At 32.6% G+C, this 15,410-nt stretch overlaps 1 protein-coding gene across 5 annotated transcripts in view; it reads right to left on the bottom strand.

The window, feature by feature from the left end:
* Positions 1-15,410, bottom strand: part of LOC100740693 (TGF-beta receptor type-1) — a 70,057-nt gene that overhangs the window by 29,737 nt on the left and 24,910 nt on the right. The window contains exons 1-3 of one of the 5 annotated variants that reach the window (XM_033324832.1): positions 13,375-13,391; positions 13,135-13,292; positions 2,363-2,401 (exon numbers count right to left, since the gene is read on the bottom strand). The exons of 3 other annotated variants lie outside the window; for them this stretch is intronic. In XM_033324832.1, coding sequence (XP_033180723.1) covers positions 2,363-2,401; positions 13,135-13,292; positions 13,375-13,376 — 199 coding nt within the window. In that variant the 5' untranslated portion in view covers positions 13,377-13,391. Of the gene's footprint in view, positions 1-2,362; positions 2,402-13,134; positions 13,293-13,374; positions 13,392-15,410 lie in introns of those variants that run through there. One more of the 5 variants, XM_033324831.1, reaches the window with a different exon arrangement.

Genomic DNA, 15,410 nt, shown 5'->3' with positions numbered 1-15,410 from the left:
TAATCGTGCTTTTGGATCACGGCTTGGGACACTTGACGTTACTCCGTGAGAAATATCAAGGGCAATGTTAAGGAGGATACACACATATGTATGTGTATATGTATATGTATATGTACGTTACTCTCAAGGGAGAACGCGACTCTCGCGAGTAGTATTTACCGCGGTGCGACGCGACGCGATGGTAGAACGATAAAATAACATAAGATACGTTTTCTCTTTTTATCATTTTCATTTTATTTTAATTCCCATTCCCTTCTTTATTTTTAACCTATTAACTGAAAAAGTAGAGCTGATTCGTCATTCGAATTGTTCATCCACGAATAGTTCACGAAAGTATTCCAAAACTTTCTGTTAACGAAAAATTAGTACAACATAAATAATGGTCTTAAATATACATATAATCAGTGCTTTAACGCGGCTCCACCAAATATGTATCGTGGTTTATTCGTGTAATGAATAATTTAATGCTTAAATACTTTGACGATCCGTGCGAAGTGTTGCAATAAATTGCAATAAACTTTTAACTTCTATATATATTTACACTTTTAAATCCATTTCAAATTGAACCAATATAATTATGCTAGTCATGTATCAGTATCATGTTCATGAAATTTCAAAATGTTTTTTAATACACTCACTATAAATGTATATCAATATCCATAAAAAGTTTCTACAAGTGTTAAAATACTTTCGTATATGAGCCACTATATTTTATTTAATTCAAAAATGCTAAAATAAATGAAACTAAAATTGTTATTACGTCTATTAAGCCTTATTTTCACAATTACAGAAGCTGCTATTTCAGAGACAAGTCAGTTAATAGATTAAATTAAATCGTGAGTTGAGAAATTAAAGATGAGCGACGGAGAAACGAAGGAATTTCTTGCAATTAATAATAATAATTTCATTCAATTTGATAAGCCAAGATTTAAGATTGCATAACAAAGAAGTCATGAAACCTTCAACAACCATGAGATCATTATCTAAAAATATCAATTCGCGTTTGGAAACGTAACGACGCGACGTAACGAAGCAACGAACGTGTTACTCGAGAAACGTGTTTTATAAAAACACGTCGAAATACTAGTTGCAGAAGTTAACAATGATATCTTAGACTCATCAAATTAAATAATCAGAGATAACTGTGGATTATTTTAGATATAAGAACAGGTTTTAATAATTTTTAAATTTATTAGTTTAACTCTTGAAAGCTATCACTAATGGAAATCATCTTAATGCTATTATGGATAAATTTTTATTTGAAAATTCGATATATTTTAAAAGTCAAACAGATCCAACTAAATATTTTATCATCCAATACCAGATGAAAAGAAGAAAAATTATTGTTTGTATCTAATGGTTAGAAATAACATTACAATAGGATCGTTAAAATATCGAAAAAATAATTAAAAATAATATTGAAAGAAAATTCTTATGAAATGGAGTTTTACTCATAATAACCTATGAGGATAAATCAATTATTTTAATTACGACAGGTACGATATTCCTTGTTCCCCATAACCCATAAACCCTTCACATTTCACATTTCGCATACACTACCTTCAAAAATTCAAAAGTATCCACACATTTGCTTACTTTTGACAAAATGTACCATAATTACAAGGATATGGATATCTGTAATGATCTTATTCTTTCTGATCATCGTAGCTATGTATGATAGAATATTATTGACTGAATTAACTTTTAAAAGACAATACGCAATTATAAAGCTGACGTTTGTATCCGTCATATCTTATTTATAGAATTACATATTTTGTTACTTGTATAATCGAAATAGGGGAACATAAAAAGAGTAAAAGGCAGTACAACTGTATCATAAGCTTCATCGTTCTACCGCAATTATGCTCGTATCCTTTTATATTTGATCGAGACTCCATCATTCCGTGATAACGTGATTGTCTCATATACGTGCGAATCTTTTCGAAACGAGCAAAGCGAGCGTACAGCGGAATAAAATTCGTAGCCGGCTTTGAGTCACAAATATGCATCTGTACAATGTACAATGTACAGCGTATAATATATTGCGTACGACGTACGGCGTACGGCGTACAGCGTACCACGGGATCGCCGTCTCGCGAAAAAGACACGTTCGAGGTGTACGGTCGCTGATTATTTCGCACCATTGTTAAAACAGGCGGATGCTGGCGCGAATGGGCTCGCTAAACAAACTTCAGCAAACGCTGAAAAAGGAACAGCGGGAAAAAACTAGCGGAAGAAAAAAAACAAGAAATTCAAAACGGAAAGAAGGTAACAGTGTAAACGGTAGAGTTGTTAAAAATCGAAAAAGGGAAGAAGAAACAAACTGTTCAACACCGTGCAATTCAACACTCGTTTGTGATACCTGACAGTGGGGGTAGCCAGTCGTAGCAGATCGTCGTTCCTGAAATCCCGTTATTTCTCTCCCGGCCGGTGTACACAGAGCAAACAGTAAAAAAGAAAAAAGAAAAGTAAAGAATAGAATAAAAGTAGTTAACCCTCGCACGGCGGATATAGGGTTCATACGGACCCAGCCGCGTACCGCTTATTTTAAAGTCGCGAATGTTCGCCTGAAATCAAACACCTTATCTCGATTGAGAAACGAAGATTTAATGTAAATTTCTATAATGACTTTTTTTTTTTTTTTTTTTTTTTTTTTTTTTTTTTTTTTTTTTTTTTTTTTTTTTTTTTTTTTTTTTTTTTTTTTTTTTTTTTTTTTTTTTTTTTTTTTTTTTTTTTTTTTTTTTTTTTTTTTTTTTTTTTTTTTTTTTTTTTTTTTTTTTTTTTTTTTTTTTTTTTTTTTTTTTTTTTTTTTTTTTTTTTTTTTTTTTTTTTTTTTTTTTTTTTTTTTTTTTTTTTTTTTTTTTTTTTTTTTTTTTTTTTTTTTTTTTTTTTTTTTTTTTTTTTTTTTTTTTTTTTTTTTTTTTTTTTTTTTGTTACCAGTAACCATTATCGACATTGTAGAAGACGAAACATTTTTTTGTTCAACTAGTCTCTATCATCTACCGTCATCGATTCTACCACATACTCGTATTAGTATTAGACACTAATAGATGATTGAAAGTAACTAAACAAAATTTCCATCATTTATGTACATATGTATGTATAATGATTACCGGTAACCAAACAAATTCTAATCAGTATTCGTACTTATACAATAACATTTAAATACCGATATTTTCTCATCTTTTAAAAAGGCTTCTTTAAAATTTCATGATCACTGTCTTCCGTTGAAGAAAAAATTTGTTTAACTTTTTCTCAATGACTTTCCTTGTAAAATTGTAAAAACTGTTATTTTTGGTTCCTAATATGTAGAATATCGCAAATACTTAAATCCATAAAAATCAATGACTGATTTGAAAGTAATCGACTAAAACTAAAAACAATTTACACCTATGTAATATATAGTATTTCACGAACATATGCCATATGTCATGTGGGTTAAATTAGACGATTAAAGGATGTTTCGCTGGAAGTCCGCTTGGTCCCAGTACCCGCCTCGCACGTGGATAAAACATAAAGCTATAACCATCCATTTTACCTTTCGAAGATTAAAAATTCTGTGTACGATTTGGCTGTTAGCTTTAGCTGTTCTTTTAACTGCGTCTAGTCTGTGCGAGTTTCGAATTTATTCGTTCGTTAATAACGTTAATTGATCTGACAATCAGAAGAATGACGAGATCTCATCGAGAAGAGAATTCTTCGGTCGTTGAGCCAAAGTTAAAGTCTAGCTGGATTAAAGCAGGCACAATGTATTAAAACGAAACTCTCCAACACACCAAAATGAGGATAAAAAATAATAAAACAAAAGAAAAAGAAACGTATACAGAATAGGAAACCAGAAAGAAAAAGAAAACGGCGGTAGTTAGAAGGCAAACGATCGTTATCATCATCATCACTATCAAAGATGCAGTGATATGTTGTTAGTCAAGGTCGTCCATACCTGGAGTTCAACGAAATCAATTGAAATTTTCACAGAAAAAAGGCAAAACACGAAATATAGAAGGGGCAAAAAATCCAAACGAAATATGCGAGTGTACATTGTACATACGAAGATCGCAACTCGTTACTCGTTACGAAACAAGCCTCAAGATGATCCACAACGAGCTGTAATTCGAATGCGCGCGTTTGCGAGCACGTAGGTATTTCTACAAGCCAAACCATGTACGAAATCTCGAAAGTTCCTTCATGCTACATACGATATCTTTTTCTATGCTTGTTTATGCTTTACTTTTTTCTCTTATTTTTAACAATTTTGAACAGTTTAGTACGATTTACGCAAATTTAGGGCGTGATTATATCTCCTCCTTTCCTAAACAAATATTAGCATTAAATTCTTCTAAATACGATGGACTGGGAATTAAAGCGGTATCAGTCCACTCACCACTGCCGGTTTTCATAAAACTGTGCTACATTTATTATGACAACGACTGATTATATTTTTTTAAGTTATGAAAATGTATCGCTGCGTTGAATGAAGTTATAACTTGATTAACTATGAAACTAAAGGGATGATAACTCTAAAAGTTGCAGTACGTGACTAAATTGAAATTCTTAAAATCCTGATCTACAAGAATGTGAATTATTTATTTTTTAATTATTCTATGATATATCAGAAATTGCTAGTATCGTAATAAGTATTGTATTATACTATGTTATATTATATTATATTATTAAATTATTATGTAATAACAAAAAAAATGTCGAATTTTTAACATTTTCCAAATTATTGAATTTCTTAACGTTCTTCTTCTTTATTTATTATTGATTTATTCGTGTTTCGATGTGAATCTGGGACGAAAAAGTTTGTTATATATGCTTTATTTACCAAATTTCCCAAGGCAAAATATAGGAATATATATACATCGCTAATCGCTAATCACTGTCACCGATGTTGATATTCTCAAGCAATATTAAGCATCATTTACGCAAAATTCAACGAAATTGATTCCATTTATTCAAACAAACAATATAGCTTGAGTAAGAAGGTCAATCCAAGCATATAAAATATTTCTTCCATTCGACCCCGTATGTGAAATATGACACATATCTGTATGGTTTTTTTACGCTGAATCCATTCTTGAAATGGGATTGAATTTATTTTCCTGAATCGAGCGCCAAAGGATTTGTACCCGATCGATAATCGATTACGCGCGAAACGTGTCACAATGGTAGTCGAGCTGTATGAGAATATGTCACGCAAAAATTGGAAAAACTAGAAAAGTGAAAGTTAGATAAAAGCGGGAAAAGAGGGTGAAAAAAATGGAAGGAAACAATTTCCGATGATTAGTTGTATTTTTTAGAACAGAAAATTCAAATTGCTCTGAATGAATTATACTAGATGATAATTCACAGAAATTAATTAACTGTACATGTACATATATACAATACATATCACTACATACTAACGTTCATTGAGTATTCTGACACATTAGCTAATTTCTAACAACAGTACATGAATATTAGAAAATGTACAATTTAATCAGAAGCTAATAGTTAACAGCAATATTCATAATCTTTTTTTTAGGATCAACAAACAATACATTCTAATTACTTGTTTAAAAATTGATCAACAGTATATTGAAATTTGAAACGTTATTGTTTGAATTAATCACAATATAGATTTAGAAAATCTATTTGTAGAGGATAAATAACTTCCCCAGAATGTTTTATTATCAATTTTATTGAAAAATTGTGCCACAACTTGTTCATATTATAACAAAATTAATTTTATCATATCATGACAATGATACAGAATGCAGTTCTTTATCAATTTATCGATGCACAAGGTACGTTTTCTTGTGATTCTAAAATACATTCTGCCAAAAATAAGCAAGTGCCCAAATACTTTTGAACGGCAGTAGATACGTACCTATTGTATATCATGTACGCAGCGAAGAAGAACTTTCTCTTTAAGAATTTGCATATTATAACGGTATTATCTGGGTGTCTTAAACGTTGCGAAATTTAAACATTGTCGAGGATTAGAGGATTATCATAAAATATAGCAGATATAAGATTACTACTACAGCCTACGTTAATCAATCGTTTTACGAGGTATTAACAAAAGCCTCTTAACTTGGATAATCTGTTTTTATTTGAAGACCGTTAAAGATCTCTCCAATGTCCAATCCAATGGATATCCATACCGGCGAAAAAGAAACCAAGTAACGAACTGAACAAGTAACAGATACTCAGTGGAGAAGCATCCAAGATCATGAAAGAAACAAACTCATCATAGAACAACATTATCTGTTCTATGCTCCATATTCTATACTCTATTTAGATGCGTGTAACACGTCGTTCCTATAGCTTTGCGAGCTCTCACCTGTTTTAGTTTTAATAGACAAACTGTGAGTGTATGTACGCGAAAGCGTAACACGAACGGAATCGTAAACCCGAGAAGATTTTACGTCACTGTCCAAACATCGAGCTCCTCTCTGTTCTTTTGCTCTTCGAACAGTTTCTTTCAGAAACGGTCTCGCTGTTATTTTCGAGACCCTGAAATTAACTCAGGTAAAAAGTTTGATTCCCAGCCGATCCCATTCGAAGGCTAAGAATATATAATGTACAAGGTGGCTTGGATTCGATATATAACTACAAATATACACAGTTGACAGAAAAAATGTCGAAGATGATACATCGTTAGTCGTTAGTCGTTAAGTTCTGGGCTTTCTAAGAAACTATTATAAAACGGAGGAAGATTGGAAATTTTTAATTATTTTAATTATTAATTGGTATCGTCGAGTCATAGATGATTAAAATAGCTTTAATTAGATTTGGTTTAGGTTATTCTGTAACATTGTTCGTAATACTGTATTTGTTTTACTAATTATAGCCAATCTTATTCAATCCTTGCATCCATCTTAGTTGTTTAAGATTTAACTTTACAGTCTTTCAAACATTTCTAAGATTTTAAAATAACGTACGATGGCTCACGTAACACGAATCACGTTAAGAAAGATATATCAGATCTCCAGCTGTATAAAGTTCGATCCGCGATAGGGGGAATATGTTCATGTTAAGCTATGAGTACATAACGAGGACGCCTCACGCTATTTGAACTAAAATAGTGGTGCGTTAACAAATGTAAAATATGAAACACGAGAGTCGAGAAAAGGGAGATTTGAGTGGTTCCAGAGAGGAAGAGTGGTATTTATGAGCGGCGAAATTTTAATCGGGTGCACATCCCAAACATGTGTGTTCGCGGAGGAAAGTATGTTGGTGAATTGGAAAGGGGCAAAAAGCGGACGCAAAATACGGGATAGATGAAGAGGAAAAAGAAGAAATAGGGAAAGAAATAATGAGAAAGTGAGAGAATAGGAGAAAAGAAACACGGGCACTACGTTTATGATTACGATACTTGCTATGTATATACATACGACTGCAAGAATTGCAGTTAATGATCTCGTTAGGAAATTCGCTATTGAGCTTGTTTCCGCGGTTAACTGTAATATAAGAAGAAGAAGATGTGGACGAGCGTCATATCGGTAGTAGATAGAGCTTAGATGGTCATATTCATATGTATTATGTAGAGTTGAATCGAGGTCGAATGGAAAAATATTTCCGTGAAAAACGGTTTTCACGCATATAACATAATACAGTAAATGTCCGGTTAGATGGTGATTTAATGGATATGCACCTTCAACTAGTCACATTTTTGTTCAGGTAAACAACATTGTATATACATGCATACTATTTTCATTCTTTTCATTTAAGAGCAGATAAATAATAATTACTGTATGTTTCCGGTTTAACCGGTCATCCATTTATCTGGTTAAAGATCCGATTAAAGTGGAGTACTGTAATAAAAACGAGAAGAGAAAAATAACGAAAGAATAAGAAATAATAAAAGGTCCATAGAATTTTTTAATGGGACAGTTTCGTGCGCATTTGCGATTAAAAATTGAATCGATTAAAGATGGCAATTATAATGAATGTTATAAGGAAATAATCTAGTCACGAAATAAAATCGAAAACTGTATTAGCTGGTTTGAAAAGTTCTGCTCGTTTCTTCTCGATTCAGAAATCTCTATTTTTAAATCTCGCGAATACGCTTCCTTCGCTTCCGCTCTAGTGGTATCACGACATTGCAGTGGTAGCAGGCGTCGAAACATCATTTTACAGATTCGTTGATATTTCGATTCTTTTTACAAGTTTTTCTTGAAATTATTTAGTATAATGCAAGGAATATGCTTTTTTCTCATACGTCCTCTCATTGTCAGAACGTTTGCTATTTTCTATATAACATGATGATAATCGAAAACAATATTCGTTAAACAGCTACTGATAAACGTTAGATTGGAGTACATATCAAAGAGCAAATTTTTTTTTTTTTTCATTTAATATTTCACATTCACAACTTGTCCAATTTGGACATGGTAGAATTTTTTAGCTGTTTGATTATCATGTGGGTGGCTACCCCCAGTGGGGTACCATCTTCGTGTTTGTTAGGTCATACCCTTTATGAGATCTGCTGGGTGTTTCCTTTTTAGTCTTCTTTCCATGTTTGAGGTGCTGATCGTTTCCGCAGCTAGCCGGTTTGGGTGTGTTCCTATTCTTTCTGTGTATTTTCCTGCGTATCTGCTAATTTCTTCTTTGACCGTTGGTATTCCCAGGTCTTTCCGAGTGTCCTCGTTTCTAACGCACCATGGAGCGTTTACTATTGTTCTAAGCTTTAGCTTGGATTGTCTCTATTTTGCTTATATGGCTCATTGCTGCTATTCCCCATAGTGGTACTCCGTACGTCCAGATTGATTTTATGATGGTTTTGTATATTTTCAATTTGTTTTCTATGCTTAGTTTGAATTTTCGACTTGTTAACCAATGCATTTGTCTCCTTGCTATCTGTATTCTGTCTATTATTGATTTAATATGCTGTTTCCATGTGAATCGTGTATCTAAGTGGGGTCCTAGGTATTTGACTTGTCTTCTTTGTATTATATCCGTGCCATTCAATATAATGTTTGGTGGTATCTGTTTTCGCAGTGTGAATGTAATGTGGTTTCGCAGGGTGAATGTAATGTGGTTGCATTTATCGGGGGTTGCTTTAATTTGTTTAACTTGAAGCCACTTTTCTATTTTTGTGATATGTTCTTGTAGTAATGTGACTGCTGTTGCAGGGTCAGTGTGCCTGACTAGTACAGCTGTGTCATCCGCAAATGTCAGTATTTTATTATTGGTAGTTGTTGGTATGTTGAACGTGTATAGTGTGTATAGTATTGGTCCTAAGACGCTTCCTTGCGATACCCCTGCCTTGATGTCTTTGACTTCAGAGTATGTGTCCTTGATTTTTATTACGAGGGTTCTGCTGCTTAAGTAAGATTTTATTAAATGGTACATCTGCTCCGGGAATTGTTTTCTGATTGATTGAAGTAGGCTTTCGTGGTTTATTTTGTCAAATGTTTTCTCGATGTCCATAAAGAGGGCTGTGCAGTATTGTTTGTTTTCTAATGCTAGTATTATTTCATTAGTGAGTCTGTACATTTGCTCTATCGTGGAGTGTTTGTTTCTGAATCCAAATTGGTGATCTGATATTAATTTTTCCTTCTCTATTATTGGTTTTAAGCGGGCGTAAAGTATTTTTTCTAGTATTTTGGAAAACACGGGAAGTAGTGATATTGGTCTGTAAGATGCTGTTTGGTGTGGGTCTTTGCCTGGTTTAAGTAACATTATGATCTGTGGCTAGTTTCCATAGTTTAGGAAAGTATTGGATTCTTAGTATTGCATTGAATATTATCGTCATTAGTCGTATCGCTTTTGGAGGAAGGTTTTTCAAGATTTTACCATTGATTAGGTCGATCCCTGGTGCTTTATTGTTTTTTTGTTTTCTCGATTATGTTTCTAACTTTTTGCAATTTCTTGTGCTGTTGTTTTAGGTATGATGTAGTGTTTGTCAGTTGAGGCACTAGTGGTTAACGTATCTTCGTCGGTATGACAATTGTGGTTGCTGTTATTGATATTATGTGGTGTAAATATGTTGCTTAGGTGGCTGGAAAATTCTTCAGCTTGTTCTTCGTTGCTTCTTGCCCATGTGTTATCTGCTTTTCTGATTGCTGGGACTAGTTTTATTGGCTTCTTAATTTCTTTTATGGCTTTCCATAGGGAGTAGTTGTTGTTCTCGTATGCAGATAGTGACTCTATGAATTTTGTGAACTCGTTGTTGTTGTGTTCTTTTATTTTGTTTGTTATTTCCTTTGTTTTATTTTCCATTCTTTTATTTTATTTGTTATTTAGGTTTTCTGTTTTCTTTTGATCTATGTTTTTGCCATTTTGCTTTCGCTTTTCTTTTTTCTCTAATTATTAAAGAGCAAATGTAATAATAGCAGAAAGCTCTGCTTAGAGCAAACTTGCTTCGAATAATTCTGAATTGGATCGTTAGATCGTTAAAGTAAAACTGTAGAAAGACTAACTGGACTCCGATTTCGATGATTTTTTAAGATATTGTAGTAATTGTAATTGATATTTTGAATAACTTTTTCCTACCCATATAAGGGCTGAACTCGTTTAATTTCCGACATATTCGCGAAGAACTGCTGGTACACAGCGTATTTCTGCCTATAGTTGTACGTTTGTGGCAGCGGATGTGTTAGTGTTGGTTGCCGACCGCTTATCTTCTGTTTATAAGGGAGCGACCTTAAAGGCCCTATGCACAACGTACATATGCGAAGCTACAAGAATTTTAAACGCCTACTATAGTTCAAAAATGAATATCATAAATGTATTTATTGTGTCTTTTCAATACGGCTGCCACGAGACGCTTAAGACCAGTGCAATGCTTATCGTAAAATAATATCAACTCTTCATTCATCTACTTCTTTTTATAATTGATTTGTTATTATTTCGCGCGAGTAGTAGGTAGTATTCGATTAAGCGTATGCAATACATAAAAAATTTCGTATTTTTAGTATATAGAAATATTTAATTATCATTAATTTTTGTACTATGCTGTAACATAACAACATAAAATATAGAGCATAAAAGACAAATCTATATCAATATGTGAATATTTTTCTGACTTACTATACAAATACAATGAAATTGTAATAAAGTATAGATATATCCATATACATAACTCAAGTAGCCAATTTTATTCAAAGCAGGGATTGCACGACAACAGTTATATAATCGTAACAATAAAGTTCCATCATCGTTACTCTCCCTCCTATCTGTTCTAACGAGCACAACTTCCATTCCGATCCAACCAAACAACAGCACGATAGTGACAGTGAACTGCTTGGAAGAACTTTGTTTTCTTTTGCTTGGGATCGTATTGAAAAAGTGGCGCAAAGATCGACATAGTTTTCAATCGCAATCACAATTTCTTTTTCTTTCCGGAATCAATCGCATCGGTCGCAAAGTGTGACAAACCCTATGGGTAAACATTTCAATTTCGTCCCAGAATCGATTTATAAAACTCCGGGCATACCAGTTACGCGTGTCTCCTAAGTTCTAATCCTAACCAACACGATGATGAATACACCGATGGATTAGTGTGTTGCTTGCGTTTGCAGCAGAACACGGCTTTTTCGCACGTCTAAATGCACATAATATTATTGTTATGCGCCTCGCAAATCGTCGCACAAATATGTTAATAAAAAAGACGAAGAATAAAACAAATGAAAAAAAATATCACATTAATAGAAAATAAATAGCCAATCGATATTTTTGTAATTCAAGTAATCTTTTTTTATTTATCTTTCAGTAATTTTTTTTCTATTATTTTGTAATTCAATTCTCAGACACAAATTTTATTCAATATTCTTCTATATCTACTAACGGCGCATTTCTAACATGCGTTTAGAAAAATTTGCATTGAAACGTTTGTGAGCAGGAATATATCGGAAAATGGTAACTAACAGCGTATCCAGTGGCCGCGGAAAATATTTACGAACCTTGTTAATGTGAGTTTTCTTCGGCAGAAATGCGAAATGCGCAAACAATCATGAATGATCCAAAATATTGCTAGTACTTGATACAAGTATATAACATTAGTGCATCAAAGAAATTGGATAATACGTAGTTTATCCAAAAAGAATTACAGATTCTATGTTATTCGACAATATATATAGTAGTTTATCTAAAGAAAATTTCAAACATTATCATCGAGCAATAGTTTATCTAAAAAGATTTTCAACTTTACTATTACATATTAATTGATCCAAAAAAAAAAAAATTGTATACTTCATCAATGAATAAGAATTTAACAAAAAAAAATTACGACCATTATCATTAGATAATAATTTATCCAAATAAATTATATAGCTTATTGATCTATCGATTATCATAGTTTATTCAGAAATAATTGTAAACTTTAACATTGGATGGTATAATAGTATAACACGTTATTTAATTAATAATCGATAATCGGAAGTATTATTCGCGACAGCTTTATCAGTCGCAAACATTTTTTGTTTGAAAACGTTTATGTTGTAGAATTAACGATTAATTTCATAAATCACGTCGACTAGAAGATTAGGTACTAGCGACAGATCATAAAAAGTATTGTACTTTATGTGATTACGCTATGCCAGATGTTTAATTAATTACGATGGTCTTCTTCTCTTTGAACAGAAAGCATCAATTGTATACGATGCACTATTTGTTTAATAAAACACCAATTCATATCTTGTAAAATTCAGATGTTCTCAAATGAACGAATATGTATATTGACAGAATTCATTGTTTCAAAATGTGGTAATCCGTGAAAAGCGGATTATTGTATACGTATATAGCGTACACAAAGCATAGAGAATAAGCATAGAGAATAGGTAAGAATAGGTGTATCATAGTTTCGTACGTATTTTAATTCAATTATTAGTTTTTATAAGATAACTGCTGGTATAAATTATTATTCACATCGGGAAAACTTTGACTCGTGAATTTACTTAAATGCAAAATTTTGCGAAAGTCCAATCTTTCTCGTAATATAAAATTTCTATGAAAACTTTTTATAAAGAACAATTGATTTTTGAAAACCTAAACAATCATTTCATTGGCTATTTATTTTCTGTTAACCTAATAATAATAAAACAAGGCATGGAACAAAAAAAGAAACAAAAGATTAGAATGGGGAAAAAATAGAAAACACGTAGGTGGAACGTTGTCTACGCTGGTCGAGAACAGCGAAAAGAATACCTGAGAATAATTCAGGCGAGTCGGGAGATAGCAACACCGGATATAAATCCTTGTTGCAGTACTCTTTATCGCAGCAGATTCTGGACCGATAGATACCCGGCTTTCTGTTGCAGGACTGCGGTTCTTCCGGTGGGAACCATTGCTTTCGATCGAGGCACCTTTCACAACACCACAATACCACCTTTACTTTCAACAGTTCGTTCTCCATCGCCTACGTATGTATGTATGTGCTATACATACATATGCTATACGTATACCCATGAGCGCGCGATATGCCCGCCTTTTTTTCTTTCTTTCTTTCTTCTTTTCTTTCTTTCTTCCTTTCTTCCTCCCCTTCTTATTTACTTTCTTTCTTTCTTTTTTCGCGCGTAATAAAATTCAACTGTTACTTGAAATAACTTATTTCAAAGAATTCGGTAGATTGTCAAAAGAAAATAGTGGATTTCAGTAGCTAGATTAGCATTGAAAGTATAAGTGCAAAGTATTGTGTGATAAGTATGTCCATATACATATAGAAGATTTTCGTAGATGTATTGCTTTTTGTTTTTATAAATTAAAACTTAAAAGTAAATAGGAGTTAAAGAATAGATTATTGAAAATAAAAATTTGAGATTAGTGAAGCTATTAATTCGGTAGATAAATTTTTATTTTGTAAAAACTGTAGTATGAAAGACAAGGAAAGATGTAAGGCACTATTTTTGTATGTGTTTCCTTTCAAGCCATTTCATTTTTACCTGAAGCATTTTTCGCTATGAATAGTAACAGTGCCGTAAAGCAAGATATCAATATCAGGTGATATTGTATCTTAGCATATATTGTAGCTTAGATACTAATATAATAAATAATTGTCCCTGATACTTTAGTGATGTTTAAAAAACATATGCTTGCACTAATATCTTGTAACTTTTATATAAATTTTCAAATTCGTTTCAAACTTTACCAATACACTCTTGATAGTCGAGTCTCGTTGCAGGGCTAATTAAATTTCAAAATAATTTATAAAGTATACATTATCACACAGTATTATATATGCATTCATAGAAAGTCACTGTACGTATATATATATACTACAATCAAGAAATGTGAAAAAAAGACAATGAACATGCTTGTAAAAGAGAAACCAAGTATGAAACGAAAATTTAATATTTAATACGATTCGCGTATCAACCACTTCATTCCGTAATCGGTCGATAGCAGGAAATTGTCTCGTGCTGCTTTCTCGTTTCGACCAATCAAATAATCTCGGTCGTGCTATTTTCAATACGATCTCCGGCTGAATTATCCGAATTACCCGCCTAGCGCATTAAACATTGAGGTCCCGTCCGTATGTCTGTGACCTCAGGCATCAAGCCGTCACAGATCGTCTCGCTCGATTTCATCCGATTTCAAAATTGCGCATCATACTGTATCGTATTGTATCGTATCGTATTGTATCGTATCGTATCGTATAGTGTATCGTATCGTATCGTATAGTGTATCGTATCGTATCGTATAGTGTATCGTATCGTATCGTATAGTGTATCGTATCGTATCGTATAGTGTATCGTATCGTATCGTATAGTGTATCGTATCGTATCGTATAGTGTATCGTATCGTATCGTATAGTGTATCGTATCGTATCGTATAGTGTATCGTATCGTATCGTATAGTGTATCGTATCGTATCGTATAGTGTATCGTATCGTATCGTATAGTGTATCGTATCGTATCGTGTAGTTCACAGATCGTCTCGCTCGATTTCATCCGATTTCAAAATTGCGCATCATATCGTATCGTATCGTATCGTATCGTATCGTATCGTATCGTATCGTATAGTATCGTATATATTATACTTTTTGCTACGCTATCCACGTCATGTTGTTAAACGATCATACGAGCTGTAATGTATATCAAATCGATGTAAATTCTCTTTACCAAGTTTATTATTATCAACATAAAGCAAGCATATTATATACGATGGCTCTTTAGTGCTAACACGAGATGTTAATTTCGAGATGGAAATTTTATGTAGAGATACGATTTTAAATTGGCGTCTCCTTTCATTAAAACGCAGAAAAAGAGTAATCTGATCAATAAATAATAAAGAGTAAGAGAAATCTGATCGATATCGGTCCAGCCTACTTTATTCGATTTAGATACGAGAATAGATGCAATAAATAAAAATAACTGCGACTACTTGACCGAATATATATTACATATTTCATTCTTTATATTATCTAATACATAATAAGCAATTTACGCCTTACGCCGTTATCAGGTGGTTATCTTCATCGATAA

This window comes from Bombus impatiens, unplaced genomic scaffold (assembly GCF_000188095.3).
Source record: "Bombus impatiens unplaced genomic scaffold, BIMP_2.2 scf_0075, whole genome shotgun sequence".
Lineage (NCBI taxonomy): Eukaryota > Metazoa > Arthropoda > Insecta > Hymenoptera > Apidae > Bombus > Bombus impatiens.
The sequence above is the reverse complement of the archived record's forward strand: the minus strand, read 5'-3'. Positions and strand labels throughout refer to the sequence as shown.